The sequence below is a fragment of the Eretmochelys imbricata genome, chromosome 10 (genome assembly GCF_965152235.1).
Source record: "Eretmochelys imbricata isolate rEreImb1 chromosome 10, rEreImb1.hap1, whole genome shotgun sequence".
In the NCBI taxonomy this organism is placed as follows: Eukaryota; Metazoa; Chordata; order Testudines; family Cheloniidae; genus Eretmochelys; species Eretmochelys imbricata.
The window spans coordinates 52,705,169-52,724,547 of record NC_135581.1 but is presented as its reverse complement, the minus strand read 5'-3'; the positions used below and the strand labels follow the sequence as shown (position 1 = coordinate 52,724,547).

Here is a 19,379-nt window from a genome sequence, read left to right as displayed (position 1 = left end):
TGGGATCATCCTGCTAGTTCATAGAGCGTAACGCATCCTGAGACCCATTTTGATATCCTCAGGGTGGAAATGTGCTGTCCCTTAATTATCTCTGCTAAGGCCACAAAGAGTCTGGGAGACTTTCAGAATGGCTGTGTCCTTTGAAGCTTACAGAATCAACCTTGTAAAAGTACAAACATTTTCTTGTGATGCTGCCCTGCAAATTTTTTTGGTGGATGTGCATGCACTTTCTACTCACTAAGATGTTGCATAGTTTGTATAGTGAAGTAATCACATCCAAGTTAATATCTGCATGTTTATGTTTGCATTATGCACAACTTCCAATGGTATATTTTTGAACCCCTACTGCAGCATCAAACCAACCTCTGAGGGGACAAACAGAGCAAGTTTATTTGACGGCTGATCATTTTGTTAACAGGGTCAGTGAAACAGTATTCAGGGTCAATCTTGAGAGTAAATACTTCATTGAGATACATAGAAGATTACTGTTTCAGGCTGGTTTACATCTCTCATGAGCATCAAGAATTATTCTAGTTTTTCTTTCACTTATGAGAAGTTACAACTCAGATTACACTACTAAGATCTCCAGTCAAGTCTTCAGGACAAAAAAAATCACATTCAAATAGGTAACACTTGCTGAACTTCTGTATAGCTACAATATCACAAAATACATAAATGGCTAGTCCACTCTGTGCCAAAGGGGTAGAGTTGCCAAGGACAATATTTTGTATACTTGAAGCTCTCTGATTTACTGCAAGGTTCTTATCTCAAGCAATATGCTGTAAATCCAGGTAGTACATTTTCTCCAGCCCTCCAATTATTTTGGTGGCACTTGCTCTGATTTTTTTCATTGTTCTTCTTAAAAAAATGTTGACACCAGAAATCGACATAGTATCCCAGCGTCCATCTCACCAATCCCATATACCAAGGTAAAGTCACATCCATACTCATTACTTCCCTGTTTACATATCCAAGGATCCCATTAGCTTTTTGCCACAGCTCATGTTCAGTTGATTGTCCACTATGACCCCTTAATCCTTTTCAGAGTTACATCTGCCCAGGATTCAACCCCACATTCTGTAAGTAGAACCTACATTATTTGTTCCTGGATGCATAACTGCATTTGGCTACATTAGAACGCATTTTGTTTGAATGGGCCCATCTTACCCATCTGTATGACTGCCTTGTCCACATTAGTTACTCCTCTGCCAATCTTTGTGACATCTTCAAATTTTGTCAGCAGTGATTCTCTACTATAAATGGCCCTATTCAATACTGATTCCCCACTGACAACTGCTTTTTTAAAATCTATCAGTTGACCAATTCTTAATTCATTTAATGTGGGCTTTATTGACAGCGTGTAGTGCTAATTGTTTAATAGACTGTTTTTGGTACTAAGACAGACAGCTTATATAAGTTTAAGTACATTACATCTACGCAGTTAACTTTATCAACCAAACTGGTAGTCTCAAAGATTTAAATCAAGTTGGACTAGAACTCTCTTCCATAAAATCAAACTGAATGACATAGGAATATGTTTATAACTGCATCCCAGATCAGCTTTTCTATTATTTTGGCCAGGACTGATGTCACGCTAGTCAGTCCACTGTTAGCCTGGTCACACAGTTTGTCTTTTTTGACTATTGGCATAAAATTAGCACTCTTCCAGTCTTCTGGAATTTGGTAGGTATTCTAAGATATATTAAAAAGAAGAGATCTCAACCAACTCTTTTAGGACTCTTTAGTGCAAGTTACCTGGGCTTCCTGATTTAAAAAGGTTCATCTCTAGCAGATGTTCTATGATTCTAGTACATTATCCCACTTCTTTCCAAATACAGAACAGAAATATTTATTGAAACTTCTGCCTTTTTTGTATCATTAATTTTACCGTCTCTATCTAGTAATGAGTCTATACTACTGTTAGGATTTCTTTTGTTCCTAATATATTTAAATTCCTCATTGTCCTTAGCCCTGCAAGCCATGGATTTCTCCCTGAGGTCTTTAGCTTCCCTTACCAATTTTCTACACTTCATAACTTCTAGTTTATTCTCATTACTCACTATTTCCTCTTTTTTCCATTTTTTGGGTTTTGCTTTTTGATTTCTAATTGCTGCCTGCACTTCACTGGTAAACCAGGACAGGTTTTAGCCTAAGCTGCCCTCTTTCTTACCTGGAGTAATCGTGGCTTTTTGGCCATGTGAGTTTCTTGTGCACATAACTAGCTGGAATGCAGACTTGGGGATTTCTGAACAATCTAATTGCTTACTGCTGTTTGTTACTATTGTGTTTGTGTAAACAGCACCTTGTGCATATATATTTTTAACCCAACAAAATTACACAGTGTATATACCTGACTCATATGATCAATTTCTCATCCTAACATGAACCACCCTGCCAAGCTCTGAATATTGGTTAACCATTGACCCAAGGCATCAACAATACTATACTAATGTTTGAACTAAATACATATTTATTTCACTTAATTACCATAGAAATGCACTGATGTTAGGATTCTAAGTTTAAACTCCAATTTAAGTTCTTCCCTCCAACACTCAGCAAGAAATAGAGACACTGAAGAGGTCAAACTATTTTAGTTGTTTTTTTTTGTTCGTTGGAATTTGTTTTGTTTTCCCCATTTACAGCAAACCTTTTATTTTTTCCTCTCTTTTAAGCAAGTTTATCTTTCAACTCATTCTGCTCCCATTACCTATTTGCACATCATCTGGGGAATAAAGATCACACATGAATGATTTTATTAAGACATCCTGATAGTAACATCAAGCAAGTGATTTGTCAGGATGCATTTGACTATTGGACACCAAAATCTCAACAAGCCCAGATATTTATACAGCCCAATATAATGATCTTTTAGTCTATATATAGTGAATATGAACTCACAGTGAATATATATTTGGCAGATCAGTATCAGTGAACGATTGGCACTCAAAATATAGTCATTCCTAACTTCACTCCTGTATTACTGACGTATACCAGGACAACAAATTTTTTGTTCTTTTTTCATTAAAAATGGTAAGTTTACCTTCTTAGGTAAAGTCAAGTTGTGAGAGCTGTCACTATACCCAATAGCAGTAAAGAGCTTAGCCTTTTCTTCTGGGGTCATGAGGTCATCAATGGCTAAAAAAAAAAAAAAAAGTGTTCAAATTCACATTAGTACCCATAACTGGTATAGGAAAAACATAATTTAATTAATATATCTTAAAACCACAGGCTGCCAGGGCACTTAATTTAGTTTCTGCTATGAAGTATTTCTCAAAAAGATTGTAAATTATGCAATGTGACTCTCATTCCCCCACCACAGGCTAGTGATATATACCTACGTAACATAAGCTCACTGAAATTACTTGCACCCCAGTGGCACAGAGAAGCCCAGCTGTGATCAAGACTCCATTGTGCTAGGCACCATGCAATACCCTAAGAATTCCTGGCCCAAACAGCCAACCGTCACTAGAGGAACTTGCTAGTGAATACTTACTTGCCTTCTACAACTATCATAAATAATTCAGTATTTTTTCTTTACAATGCACTTCTGAAATTTTCATACATCATTTACAAGAGGCGACAGCTTATTTGCTGACATATTTTATTACTGTGTTTTCACTAAATTACTATCTATTCAGTGATATAACAGCAGAGAACCAAAATTAAACACAAAGAAAACACTGCACTCCATACCTCTACCTTTCTTCTTTTCCTATAGCCAAGCAGGACAGACAGTCACCTACCCACAAGTGAATTAAATATTAGTACTATTTGTCAAGCTTCATGTGAGAATGACCTACTTAAATTCAAACCTACTTTCAGGAACTGGTGATTCTTCATCTTCCTTTTTTCTAGATTCCTTCTTACCCCAGAACCCACTAAACCATCCTCCACCTTTCTTCTCTCCATCAGCAGATTTCTTCCTCAGCAATTTCTGCCCTGATCTTATTACCTACAAACCAAAGATAATTAGTTAATTAACATAAATGTTAGAACCATTCCATATTAACTTTTGTTTTACCAGAAATTAAACAATGGATATATCAAATGATGTACATGCATTTTCAGTAATGAGAGAGGTCAGAGACTAAGTCCCAGCATAAGATGGAAGTATTTATTACATTAGTCTCCCTATTTCAAAGGGGCAAAAATGCTTCACTACCTAACATGACATTTATTCTGTGTTGTGCCCTTTATCTACTTGTAATCCATTGCTCCAAAGAGGCTCCAATCTAATCGCAAACAAATCAAGTGAGAGCTAAAAAAACTAAAGCAAGGGAGATAAAGAAAGGGAAGGACAGCTGCTGGCCCTAAAATCTATGTACTGTTAATACAGTTTAGATACTTTTTTGGATTTGCTATAAATCCATCTTGACAGTTCTACCATTTTAAATTTCTTGTAATCATATTTAGACCTTCCACTTTTAGGTTTTAAGCAGAAAGACCCTATTACCTCAAATTCTAAGTGACAGTCCCTAGCCCAAAGAACTTGCAATTTAAAGATACATCTTACATTATTTCTTCAGCTACCGTTAGCATAAATGCTTGAAAAATTTAAACTACATCAATGGTTTCCTCTCATTATGGCACTATAAACACATAGGCTATGTTTAGTTTATCTGAGGACTCATAGCAAACTGAAAAATAGAAAAGACTTTGCAATAGGACAGTCAGCAAAGAGAAAAATACTTTGCCAGGCTGCCAGACTTTTCAGCATCTTTCAAGATCAAGCCCTATATACAAATGCATCATATCATGGAACCGATGTGTGCTGTTGCTAACACATTATTCCTTGTTGAGCCCAAGACAATCTATATATGGCTCCAGTATAACAGATCCCGGAATACTACGTTCAATTCTGGGCACTATGTTAAAAGATAGATATTAAAAAACGGAGCAATTACAATGAAGAACAAAAAAACTGGAGAAAGCCAAATCTTTATTCATAGAGTACCTAAGTGCTCATCTTGCTACCCGAGATGTGTAACTGATACGACTGGGGGCAGTGAGGACACATGCACCACCAACCACCTCCCACCATTTTGGGTGGGAGAAAAGGAAAGCAAGGGGGAACTCTAGATTGTGTTTATTTCCTCTCCCCTTTCTTCCCAGGGAGGCTGTAGCTAATAGCACCTGAGCTCATCCCACCCACTCCTGCCGCCATTGTATGTGTGGGGTCACATCAGACTGACTGATTGTCTTACACCCTCACAACAGTGGGAAGTAGGAATTGCTTCTGCCCAGCATTTCTTGGCTTGTTCCATAACAGGGTCCTAGCCTCCTCCTGGTGCTTATGAGATACAATCTATCAGGTGCTAGCACACATGGACCAGTGTTTACATCCTATATTAAGCCACCCCAAATGGGTAACATCAATTTAAAATTTCATTATTAAACATGTTGTCTGTCTTTTTCAGGATCACATGGAAAAGCCACACCTATAGATATCTCAGTATTTGGGCACAGTATTTTTCACCGGGGACAAAAAAGATGTCTGGCAAACGTGGTGACTCCATTTAGGCTTCTCCAGTTAAGATCCCCACCTGAGATGGCAGGGAAGGAGAAAAATGTTGTGGGAACCTGCTGGCCCCGTTCATCCACCCTAGGCAGGCTGTTCCTATCCTTCACAGGTCATCATTATTTATTCATCATTGTGATTTAAGCACAGCAAAAGGTATTAGTCTGATCATTACGTTAAAGAGAGATGTCAGACAGATTTCAGCCCTTCCCCTGGTGTTACCTACCTCTGGTCAAAAAACCTTCCAAAACTGGGTTGGCAAGGAATTGCCAGACCAGCAATAATGAATCAGACATGGAAAGAGGTCAACAGGGAAACAAGTAAGTATACTACCACAATTAGGGGTGCAATGGATTTCCTTAATTGAAGAATTAAGTATACTACTCCTGAGCTGTTTAGAGAGAATATGGTACAGATATTTCCTTGGTCGAGACCTCACACAGATTCCTTTCTTGCTGCTCAGCAGTGTGAGAGTAGACATAAACCAATTGCTGTCGTCCCCTGTGGTGGGTTCCAGTGCAATGGGTGGGTTGAGAAAGGGTAAGATGTAAAAACCCCGTAAAACAATGGGCTGCTTGGGCATGGAGCCCAAATGTGACATTGCACAGTGAGGAGATCTGCCTCCAAGTCTTGTGGACACAGGATTTCCTTCCTCTCTCCTCTCCTATATCCAACATGGATGAAGGGAATAGATTGAGACTCTAGCTTCATGCCAGGATCTCCAGCTAGGCCAGTGGATATACAGAGGGCACTGCCTATATATATATATATACATACACACACACACTCAGGTTTGTAGAACCCAAGATTAGCAGTGCTCAGTTAAATTCTGCACTGTAACAGGCCTGCCAATTAGTGGTTCCTTGTTGTTTAATAGCTTAAGTTGTGATCACTGCATTTAACCATACTCTGGTGTGTCTCACATTGCTTCCATTTCTGCCTGAGTAGGAATAAGCTTGTCTGGGTGATAAAGAAAAGTGACCTAACAGTCACATATTTGGGGTGTATAACATCAAGTATGGAGATCAAGTATTTGGGAGGTCATGCAGGAATATAAGTAGTTCTGTAATGGAATAAAGAAAGGGGAATACTTAGGTGTATTAGCAGGAAAAAAAAAGACAGCAAGGTGTATCATGCTATGGGATACCATGCCAGCAGAAGTATTAGAAGTCTCAATTCTTGATACAAATTTAAGACTGAACACCAAACTAGGAAATTATAGTATAGTAAACTGTCCAGCAAAAAGCAAGAATTATAACATAAGAGCTCCTCTCCATCTACCTTCTATGCTTCTATAACGTAGGTAAGACTACAGCATTGAAACACTGTGAACTCTTTCCTGAAGGACAGAAAATCTCCACAAGCCAGGCCTTAACTTCATATGCATAAATACCTGCTACTAAACATTAAAAACTGTTTTTTTATTTATTTTGTTACCTCAACTTGTGCTTGCTGTCTTGCTAAAATGATGTTGAAAATGTCCAGTGCTCTTTCTAGATCCTGTTAAACAAAGGAAATAAATACCCTGTTTAGTGTAAGATGAACTAACTTACGGCCTCTTAAAAAAAAATTGTTGCAGTAATCCATTCCACAAATCCATTTAAGACTCCTTTCTAGCCTCTGCCTTTTAGAATTCATCTCTCTACAACAGGTCACTAGAAGGTGAAAGTTGACTTAAGACAGAATATTTACTAAACCAGTTTTCCAGTTCAATAAATGTTGGGAGTGCATTTCATCTATAATTCAGGAAGTTGAATATAACTGAAGTTCACAAATCCTTTTTCATAGTGCCCACATATTAACAATAATATGGAGGTTTTCTGATACTTTGGAGCTGAAAATTGAAGTATACCCATACAGAATTGCAGTATGGAAAGCAACCAGCCGTCAACTTTATATTACTAAGTTTAAATAATTAATTATCTTAGCTTTCTTTTCCCATGTATGTTTTAACAAAAAGTCAAGAATTGCAGTGATGAAAAAAAGTAATAGCCATTAGAATTTCAACCTCCCGCAAGTTTTAAGCTCAATTTCTGAAATATTTTTTAAAAATGACACTATCCAAATGGCTAGTATGCTTTTAGAACACCAAATTGTGAAAATTAATGTTTCATTTTGGTACATTTTGTTTTTCAAATTCATTTACTATTCCTGACTTTACACTTGATTACACACATTTTACATTAAAGAATCAGGCTCTCACTCTCTCGCTCTCTCTAGATAAAAGGTTGATTATTTTAAAACATTTTTGTTTAAAAAAAATAGCAGAAGTAAAGAATACTACTCCAGATTTTCTCTTAGTTTTCGTCAAGTGTGACTATTAAGCAAGGCTCTTCTTTAAGAGAGGAATTAATTTAACATATTGGTTGGCCGGAGGGATGTTACAAAAAAAAATACACTAAAATATTCATCAGTAAAGATATCAAGATTTACTCCACTGTCAAATATACCACCATATTAATAGCAAGTACCTGAATTTGTCGTCGTGTTTCTTCTGATAGTTTGTTCTGTGTTAGTTTGTTCTTGTACATACTTTTGTAGCTCTTCAAAAGCTGCCTGTGATGTTTCATGTTACTCCATGACCACATGCGAGTGCATCTTCTGATATGAACTTCAAGAATGCTGTTGGCTGCATATTTCCACCTGTAAGAATTTCATTTGCATTAAATTATTTCTGGCTGCATTTTATGATTTACAACTTAAAATTAAATTGTGAAGAAAAAAACAGTAAATCAAGGTTTGATTATTGAGTCCAACAAGAAACTGCAGACTGGAATTAATTTGCAGACTGGATACCATTAAATTAGGCTTGAATAAAGACTGAGAGTGGATGGGTCATTACACAAAGTAAAAACTATTTCCCCATGCTAATTTTTCCCCTACTGTTACTCACACCTTCTTGTCAACTGTTTTATAGTGATAATCAGGATGGCCCATTTCAAAGTTTTTTTTCTCCTGCTGATAATAGCCCACCTTAATTGATTACTCTTGTTAGAGTTGGTACGGCAACACCCATTTTTTCATGTTCTCTGCGTGTGTGTGTGTGTGTTATTATATCTTCCTACTGTATTTTCCACTGCATGCATCCGATGAACTAACTAATAAATTTGTTAGTCTCTAAGGTGCCACAAGTACTCTTTTACTAGAAAAGAAGTTCTTCCAGTTATTGTTTAATTTAAGAAATTAAATTTGAAACCAATGTCTGATTTTCACAAGTGTTGCACACCAGCATCCCGATTCACCTCATCTTTAGTTACCAGGCTATAAGCTTTAACTATATTTTCACTCTGAATAGGGTAAAGCTGAAGCTGCCAATACAGTCAAACATTAAGTTGGATGGAAAAAGAACAGAACTGCTACTGTACTAGATCTATGTTACAACAGCAAATCACATCACAAATTCTTCATGTTAAGTGGTCTCATCCAATGACCAACTGCAAATTAACCTATTGGACTTCAGCAACATAGAACTTGGCATGATAGGCACACTGCTCAAAATAAAATGGGCTGGAACAACATTTTGCATGTTTTGACTGAAATACACTAGCATACCCATTTAGAACAGCTTGCGGAAAGCTACTGGCTATGACATTCTGTATCAGTTGCTTCAGTCTCTTCCTTAATAACTGAAAGAGCTCATCTATTAAACATTCAAAGGAAGACCCCATAAGTTGCTATAACAAGTTCCCACTTTCTTCTGTTTAGCTTCCAGTTAGAACATGGAGTTGGCTTATTAAGCATTTCTCCTGGAGAGTAGACATTTGGAGTTCAGAATATCAATATTTTGCCAGTATTCCTTTGCCAGCTCAAAGGAAGTTCTACAGAAGAGAATGGGTAAGCTTATTCACCTGCAAGTCTTCAATAAGCACTGAAATACAACTCTTAGGAACCCAAGATCCTTTATTAAACAAATAGTAAATGATGTACAGAAGAAAGGTGTTTAATTCCTCTGAACATACCATTACTTCCAGAATTAAATTTGGCATTTTTTTACGGGGAGGGGGAGAGAGCAGGGGGAGGGCTTATGTGACCAAAGGCCACCCTACCTTGAATGGTCATTTAGAATATGTGCTAACTACTTATGCTAAACCATCTGTTCCACCTTGCATTTAGCTGTGATGCTCAGAGTACCTTTCCCAGTCCTGAAGAAGAGCTCTGTATGGCTCAAAAACTTGTCTCTCTCACCAACAGATGTTGGTCCAATAAAAGATAAAAGCTCATCCACCTTGCCTCTCTACTTGTTTAAATACAGTTTTCCTTATTGGCATTACTTTAGAAGTGAGAACTTAACATCGGACAAGTAGTATCTAGACCATCTCATCAATTTTTAAAGCATATTAACAACAAAGTAAAATCAAGAAGGTAACAAATAGTCCTATCCTTAAGAGAAAGCATGAATAGTGGTCATGGCCCATATGAAAGCTTACAGCATTTATTACTCAGTGATCCAGTAGTTGCAGGAGATGCAGTACAAAGCCTGATATCTTAATGCAGTTCTGTTAGACAATACAACTTACCACTGTTTGGCATTTTTATGTAGAGGTACATCTGGTCTGTATTTTCTGTATGGTACATTTCGAACCATGTAATCTATGGACTCCAGAAGGTCAATCATACTGAGGTACTACACACATGAAACAAAACATTATTTCTTACCACCAGAGATTTACATAATTTAATTACATGCAATGATCAGGTTACACATAGAGCTATTTAATTGTCTTCTGTCTTTACTGAAATATATAGAAATGCATGCTCTGTGGATAACGAAGTATAGAGTTACATGCATGACGCACGGTATAAACTGTTGGTTGCGTAAATCACAATCAAAAGGCACAGTTTATATTTCAGTTCGTGTGCTCGTCTCCCTGTGGTAGAGCTTCTCAAATTGGTTTCTTTCCCTCACTTCCCCTCTGTGCATTCCCCACAATGCACTATCCTGTGTGTCTCATTGTATTACTGGAACCCACATACAGATTTATTGCATTTCCCATGCTGTTTCTGTAATACAGCCAGTATGCCGCAAGATTACACCCTCGGACTAGACCAAACCTGAAAAACATCAGTCTAAACACAAAAATTTGACCAAATTCTAACCAGCTGAAAAGGACTATGAAACTGAAAAACACATACAGCTTTTAATTTGTTGCAGCGCAGTCATGCAACAGCCCCAAAATCATGGCCGTGAAGAATTCTTTGTTATCAAGCCCAAATTCCTACACCAGGTACTAGCTGTTCTTTACACTAATCTCTTGTTTAATGTTTCGTGGAAATGCTTCAAAATCCTCATATGCAATTGTTTCCGTGAACAGCATTTACAATTTCAGTGTTATTCATTTTCCTCAATTCCCCTTTAATTTACATGGATTATTTAAAAAAAAATACACCTTGGCCAATTTAAAATAAATTGTCAACCAATAAAATTTTACCTTTTTGCTGTATTTTTATTCAAATGTCCATTCTATTTGCTTAAACTTTAAGTTTCTTCAAGTTCTCCTACACATACCTCTCAATCTTGCAGAACATTATTGTCCTAGAGTCTATTTTATACTGTAATTAGCATCTTCCTAATGATGTGCTTACATTTCTACATAACATTCAAAGTGAAGACTAAAAAAATAAAAATAAAAAATGATATGCTATTTAGTTCTGTAACTTTAAATATGACTGTGTGTGGCTCTTCTCCATGGTTCTCTCCTGAACATACTAATCACTTTCAATACTTCCAATACTTGGTCCTCTCTTTGCTGCACACAGCCATTCCTACTTGATTACATTGTATTATGCCGAGTCACGCAAATACCACACTCTTATTTGCATTGTTACTAATGCAGAAACTAGGTCCTATGTGACCACTAAGCACCACCACCTGCTTTTATATAGATGATTAATGCTATGATGATCTACCAGAAATTAATACTGTTTAACATTATAAAGCTTAAATTTTCCATAGACTCATGTGGATGCTTGACAGAAAATGTACATTAGCACGAAGCAAATTCAATTAGATTAAGATCAAGTTATAAATTAGCATAAAGTCTGCATATACTAAACAAAAGCCTGTATCTGAAAACGGCAAGAATCAAAAAGATAAACTAGAAGACACAGTAACTTGGACTGAAAAAGTCGTTTGCTTGCCTTATCCAAAATATGAGCAAAACGCTCAGCATGCATAACCCTGATTCACTGTGCTAAACTTATGTTTATGCGGGGCAAAGGCAAACAATATAATAGCCCTGCAGGAAAGACACTTCAAATAGGTGGGAAACATGCCAATGTACAAGTGTTAAACATAAATCAGTTGGGATCTTACCCACAGTCAGCCCACAGGTAGCACTTAGCCAGCACCAGGCAATGTCTGTTACAACACAGACAAAAAGAAGCTGCCACACTTTCCCAGGTTTACCATTAGGTAGTTTAGACAGGTATGCAAATGTAACTAACAAACCTGTCTGGTTGAATATATATAGGCAATGTCATAATCCTTAAACAGAGAATAAAAATAGCAAGGTGACTTACCTGTGGCTTAGTGAGTTCAATGGCAATATTCTGTACTTCTATATTCCAATCAAGCTTTGGAGTTTTTAATTCAGTTTCCGCATGCGGGTTGATGTAGAGTTTTGCAGAGGCTGATACTGGCCTAAAAACTTCAAGATACAAAACATGTATAACACTATGGTTCTGATTGGCCAAAATTAGTAAAACCGAGTAAAGAAAACTACTACCACACAAATTCTGCCACTGGTGATGTTCTGAAGCATTCTGTGATATCCCTAATCAACAGGGCCCAATACGATGTAGTAGATCTGTTTAAGACTCACAGTTTGAACCTAAATCAATTATTAAATTTTATATTTACAGAAAAACAGTGCAATATTTATGCCAAAATAGCAAGAGCAAAAGTTCTAGCAGGTGATGCTCATCTTAAACATTGCACAAATTGTTAATCTTGCATTACCTTTAACTAGTAAGTGAACATTCCAGATAAATATTATTTAAGTTGACTGTGTCAGTTCAAAACTATTACAATGATGACAACAAAATGATTATTTTTATTTTCAATCAGCTGCAGGAGAAATGTGCTGTTAGGAAACTATGAGCATTAAAGCTACACATTATGGCAGATGCTTCTGTGATAAACAAATCAACTCTATGAGGAGTCCATAAAAGAAAATGATGACTGCAGTATTGGCTACCAAGAAGGAAACGCTACAGCATGTCTGGAGAAAGAGACCAAAAATACTCCATCAAACCTAGTGTTCGCAAGACAGATTAGAATTTAGAAGGAAAATTGATCATTTCACACTTAAGGAATACACTTCTGCAAATGAGCAAGTGTTTTTAAACCAAACGAGGCAAATTTGGGGTGCAAGAGGAGAAAACGAAGATGGATTCATTCCTCAGTACTGTCTGTAATGGATTTATCAAGTTACTTAAGTTATCTGAAGCCGACACTGCTCTTTATGATCTCCTTAAACAACACTGAAGGGATTCAGTACAAGGACAACATTCACAACATAATACACCACTTACTATGTTAATATAAGAAAAATGAAAAATGTTTATTTGGTCAATTTCTAGAACCTTTGTACAGGTCTCACTCTGAGGACATCTGACTACATTCATTTCAGCGGTTTTATATAATTTCATTTTTTTTATTGTTTTAAGACAGAAAAGCGTACTGTGATTATCACATCCACAACCCAGCTAATTTGGCTCAGCACATCTCTTTTGAAGAGATTCTATCAGCAAGTTCGCAACCTGTCCTTTTTCTAATATTTTTAAGATACTTTAACTTACCTTACTATTTCAGCATGAACACTTTACACAAAGCAGGAGTCCATGCTTAAATGGCATAATAATGTCTTAAATCCATGTCTAATTACTGATATTATAAAAAACTCTACTAATCACTATATACATTTAAAAGAAGATTAGCTTTATTAAAGCTAACTCTTCAAGAAGGAAGATGGGCATTTGTACCCCTTTTTGCTTCATCATAATGTACAGACAAGGTATGTATTTATTTTAAAGGTTTATGTTTTCTTTAAATTTCAGGCAGGGTGAATAAAAATAGATGATTTTTTTAAAAAAATAAAAATCAGATTTTTTTTGATAAAAATGCTTTTTTAGGGAAAAACCTATCTAAAGATTGTTTTAATTAAGATACATTATAGCGCAAAGATATCTCATCATGAAGAGGGATTATAAATTCTAGTTCTATATATTGAGACAATATATTCATGTAATGTTTTAACAAAGTTTTGTAAATGAGTTCCAATAGTTCACAGATTAGGGACCCAATCTTATGGGGTTCCAGGGGCTTCTATATAGATTATTTAGGTTTATCTTTCTATCTACCCAATGGGACTCAGTGCTCAGTATAGAAGATACCATCAGAGATGCTTAGTTTTGCAGTTCTCAAACTGGGGATTTGTGTCTCCAGAGATAACATGCTTGTTAACAGCAAAAATGTTTTGAAATAAATAAATTAATATAGAGGTGAGAAATAACAGACCTCAACCCTATTGTCCCTCTGCAAATTTGTGTACACAGAGTCAATCCCTTACTTCTCTCGAAAAGTGCAAAGTTTCAAAAAGTTCAATGAACAGAAGATGGCTGGGGGAGGAACAGATCTGCAAAAGAAGAAGTCTGGAGATAAATGTGAGAAGGGAGGGACAGGCAGGAGAAACAAAAGTGAAACTGTTTGAGCAGCATATTCCAGAATTCTAGGTCTTTCTGAGTGTAGCCTTCTTTGATTTGAGATCTACCATGCCATTCTCCCACTAAAAGGGAAATCCTATAATGGCAGGCCGTAAAAGAGACCAAGTTTGGGAATATTTTGATGAAGTTTCTCTGGGTAAGACAGGCATGCGTGCAAAATGCAAACAGTGCAACAAAGAAACGCAAGACCTGGTTGCCAGAATGAAACATCTTCATGAGAAGTGCTCCTTCTCAGGAGGAAGCTGCATTGAAGATGATGAAAGGAACACGTCTGAACATGAAGGATTTTCAGGTTGGTAATCATTTTTTTTCCTTCATACTTCTTTCTTAAGGACTGCCTGTCTTCCTTCTGAACTATTCTTGAATTCTCATGTTTTCAGCAAAAAATATAGTTGTTACTCTATGGTACTATCATTTTAGATGTAGTTGTGATGAAAAATAAATAGCTGAAACAGGCAGATCCTCCTTTTACAGTTTCACCTTTAAAGTAGTACTGAGTGTCAGTGAATGCAATGAGTAATACTAAATGAGAAGTACGGTAATAATCATTAAAGAACTGCACTGACTTATTTTATTTAGGAGAATCCATCCTCAACATACAGGATTCTGAAGACTATCCACCTTCAAGTTCACCATCATTTTCTATAGTTTCAGAGTTATCTGCCAATGAAAGTGTGACGTTATTGACATGAACTGTGACCACATAGATCATTGTTGCAACCAAGATCCTATCGTTGCACGATACCTGGTACAAAGGAGGTCAAGTAAGGTGTCTATGGAAAGGTTGTAATTTGCTGTATGTGTGTATCATTTTTGTATTTGAAGTTATGAATATTGGCTATGTACTTGTATCTCAGTGTGTTTGATTCTAAGAAGCATTTGGTCAGCTTCTTGAGAAAGGATGATTCTCAGTAAGTGCCCAATCAAGGAACATTTAACGGACAATGAACTTTGGGAGATGCCAATTCACATCTGAGCTTTTCTGGGAACGTTCAAATTAACATGTAAACAATGGCGCCAGCCTGCCAAAAGCTGAATCATACATGGACATGTGACTTGCCCAGGTGGCTACAAACTCCATCTTGTTGCTGTGACTTTGCACAGAAGAACAAAGGGGTTTCCGCCACAAGAGAGAGAATATAAAAGGCCCTGGAAGCCTCTCCACTTTGTCTTCAGCTGGCTCCACGCCAAAGAGATGCCTGAAAGAAACTAAAACCAAGGACAGTCACTACGGCGGGGGGGGAGGGGGGGGTGAGTGATTGCTGGACCCAGACCATAAGCCACAATGTTGGTCTGAAAAGTATTGGGCCCAGACTAGGAAAGTGTCTAGTCTGTGAAAGACGCTTAGTGGAACATCTCTGAGGGTGAGATTTACCTGTATTCATTTTCCTACAGTATTAGGCTTAGACTTGTGTGTTTTGTTTTATTTTGCTTGGTAACTTACTTTGTTCTGTCTGTTATTACTTGGAACCACTTAAATCCTACTTTTTATATTTAATAAAAATCACTTTTGCTTATTAATTAACTCAGAGTAAGTAATTAATACCTGAGGAGCAAACAACTGTGCATCTCTCTCTCTCTCAGTGTTATAGAGAGCGGACAATTTATGAAGTTACCCTGTAAACTTTATACAGGGTAAAATGGATTTATTTGGGGTTTGGATCCCATTGGGATCTGGGTGTCTGGGTACTAGAGACAGGAGCACTTGCTAAGCCATTTTCAGTTAATTCTGCAGCTTTGGGGGCATGGGTCAGACCCTGGGTCTGTGTTGCAGCAGATTAGTGTATCTGGCTCAACAAGACAGGGTTCTGGAGGCCCAAACTGGCAGAGAAAACGGGCTCAGAGGTAGTCAGGTGACAGTCCCAAGGGGGTCTCTGTGACCGAACCCGTCACAGATAGTGTTTCGGTCACATCATGTATGTCACATGACCACAGTATATCACCTGTAGCAAAAAGGAAAAAACAATCTCCATCATGCAGAAACCACCATAAATAAGTTTGTGGTAAGAACCAGCAGATTACAGAAAGAGGTAATTGATGAAAAAATTGCCTAGTTTGTTTATCCAACCAACTCTCCTTTCCCTATGATTGAGAACCAACACTTCATTAACATGGTTCAGTCATTAGAGGATACAGTCCACCCAACAGAGCAGATGTCACAGGCAAAGTGTATGAAAAAGAAATTGAGCAGGTCTAGAGGGTAAAATTGTTAACTTGAGTCTTGATGGGTGGAGCAATGTCCACAATGATCCTGTTGTATGTGCTTGTGTGACAAAAGAAGAAGAGAATGTCTTCCTTACAGAGACAATTGATAGATCAGGAAATGCACACACAGCAGAATACTTACAAGTAGCAGCAGTAAAAGCAATAACAAACTGAAAAAAAATTTCAAATGTCCAGTACACAGCTTGGTCACAGACAATGCTGCGAATGAATCCAAAATGAGAAGAAATTATTTAGAAGAGAGTGTCCCAAGCTAACAACATACAGTTGCAGTGGTCATTTGATGCACCTCCTAGCCAAAGGCTTCAGTGCTCCAGAAATAAAGGCTAATGATGTTGAAATTGCAAAATACTTCCGTAAGAACCACTTTGCAGCAGCTGCTCTGAAAAAAGTGGGAGGAACCAAGCGAACTCTCCTATATTATGTACGATGGAACTCAGTAGTGGACTGTTTTGAGCACTATATCAAGAAGAGGCCTAATCTGATAAGTTTGTGAACAAAATCATGAAAAAATAGATGTCACTGTCACAGCCAAAGTGCTCAACGTTGGGCTTAAGAGAAATGTTTAACACATGCTGAGTTCCCTGAAGCCTACTTCTGTAGCCTTGAACAAAATGCAGAGAAATAGCTGTTTTATTGTTGATGCTGTTGAAATTTGGAAGGAACTGAGTGAGATCTTAAAAAGAAAAATAGGCAATGACAGAGTTAAATTACAAGTATTAAAAAAAGGAATGGGATAAAGCACTATCTCCAGCTCATTTTCTTCCAAATAGTTTCAATACTCAGTACCAGGGTCAAACCTTAACTGCTGAAGAGGAGGAGTTGGCTACGACATGGACATCCAGCAATCATCCCTCCATAATGCCAGCTATAATAAACTTCAGAGGTAAGGATGAACCAGTCAAAAAATATCTGTTTGCTGATGATGTTTTAAAGAAAGTCATACCAGTGAACTGGTGGAAGTCACTTAAGCACTTGGATTCAGAGACAATTGAAGTGATAATCTCACTTTTAACAGCAGTAGCTTCTTCTGCCGGTGTAGAAAGACTATTTTCTTCCTTTGGACTAATTCATTCCAAATTGAGAAATCATTTGGGACTTGAAAAAGCAGGAACGCTTGTTTTTCTTTCCAGATTATGAACAAACAGGTAAAGATGACTGAGTTAGCTGCAGAAGCCAGTATTTTAAGTTTCTCATGTTGACCTGGCTGACATAGTTGATTTAATTTTTTTTTAATATTTCATTTAACTATTTTAGTTAAAAACAATTTTAACAAAAACAAACTTGATTTTAAAAAACTTGAATGTTTAACTAAATTCAAAAATTTATATGCTTGTTTTGTTAAAATATTCTATGTTTCTGATAAAGAAAAAAAATCCAGAATACATAAAGTTGTTGTTTTAGTTAAATAAAACAATTTAAATGTCTGTCTGGTGACGTTCTCCTCCTAATACAGCATGGCATGAAAATCCTCCAAATATTAATGATTAACCTATTGAATTGGAGATAGTTCACCTCCCAATGACTTCATAAATATCTGCTTCAATTACCTTTGGTAAATGAAACAACAAAAAAATCATTCTTTTTCTGATATAGCTGTAAAACTAATCTAAAAAGTTTTCAATATAAATCACTTTAAAAATGTATAGTGTGTACCTTCTAAAAATGAAACCTACATCTCTCTCGGAGTTGTGAAGAATATGTATTAAGGTTATAACAACCAACAAGAATGCAGTTTTAAGTAGAAATCCATGATTAAATCAAGTCTTCCTGACTAAATCAAATCCACCCTGATTTCAGGAATATCACATCCTGACTTTCCTGGTTTTGCTGGTCCATGGAGAACCAAAGAATTTTGTGGGAGCTATTTCAAGACTTAACTGTTGGTGTACAAAAGGAAAATATTTAACAAGAATCATTTTACTGTTTTTTCTAAGCTTTTGAATTAAGCTTTATTGTTTTTGAAGGAAGAGTCTTGTATTCAGCTGCCTCATTTTTCAGGTTTCCCCTTGCACCCAGGATGTCCTATTATGCTGCCTCTACAGTAGTGCCTAGTCATTTATGAAAATAGGATAAACAGTATCCGTAACTTCTAATGTCAAAAAAGTGGGGGAAGTGGAGGAGAATGAGATGACACCATGGATAAAATTTGTAATGTCTTCTTTATATAGCAAACAAACCAAATATGGCACAACCTATCTTCCTCTCCCTCTACAATCACAAGCATTATCACAGGTCTTGTTTAACAGACGATTTTAAATTATCACAAAAATTGATTCCCAACGTTTATTTTAAAAACCTTAAGCACATCAAAGTACTCACAACTGCTGTATCCAAATACACTCTTCAACATACTTACTATACTGGCAGTTTTTGGGCTGATTACTGCTAGAAGGAACTCCTCTTTTCAGCTGATCCTGCAATTGGAGACAATTTAACTTTATGAGGCTTTGGCTGTGTTGATTACTGCTGTGTAGAAAGTTCTTAGTGAGCTCTTAATTGAGTCAAACTGAGCCTGTGTTTCAATTTCATACACTGTCATTTTGCAGATCAGATGGGAAGAAGTTTAATGCAGCAGTTTATTTAGAACTCCTTACCTCTTACACTGCTGCACTCCAACCAAGTCTTCTGTTTAAGTTTCCCCTCTATCTTTAATCCAGGGTTTAACTTTTAATTCAATTGAACTTCTCTCAGTTCCAAAACTATCAAAGCCAAACACTGCAGATAAAACACAGTGACGCTCTAGATTTTTTTGTTTGTTTGTTTAAAATACCATCTGATATGCAACCTGAGTGTAACACTTCTTATGCCATAGTAGTGCAGTTACACGTACTCCATACTCATGAGTCTGAAGAATCCAACATGGATCTATGCATATGTAAATGCAGCAGAGTCTCAGAAAAGCAGATACAGT

At 36.8% G+C, this 19,379-nt stretch overlaps 1 protein-coding gene across 1 annotated transcript in view; it reads right to left on the bottom strand.

The window, feature by feature from the left end:
* The window catches only part of VPS13C (vacuolar protein sorting 13 homolog C), a 195,735-nt gene that overhangs the window by 143,019 nt on the left and 33,337 nt on the right, over positions 1 to 19,379 (bottom strand). The window contains exons 10-16 of the mRNA XM_077828389.1: positions 18,825 to 18,882; positions 12,038 to 12,165; positions 10,036 to 10,142; positions 7,990 to 8,161; positions 6,956 to 7,018; positions 3,817 to 3,952; positions 3,041 to 3,135 (exon numbers count right to left, since the gene is read on the bottom strand). Coding sequence (XP_077684515.1) covers positions 3,041 to 3,135; positions 3,817 to 3,952; positions 6,956 to 7,018; positions 7,990 to 8,161; positions 10,036 to 10,142; positions 12,038 to 12,165; positions 18,825 to 18,882 — 759 coding nt within the window. The remainder of the gene's footprint in view (positions 1 to 3,040; positions 3,136 to 3,816; positions 3,953 to 6,955; positions 7,019 to 7,989; positions 8,162 to 10,035; positions 10,143 to 12,037; positions 12,166 to 18,824; positions 18,883 to 19,379) is intronic.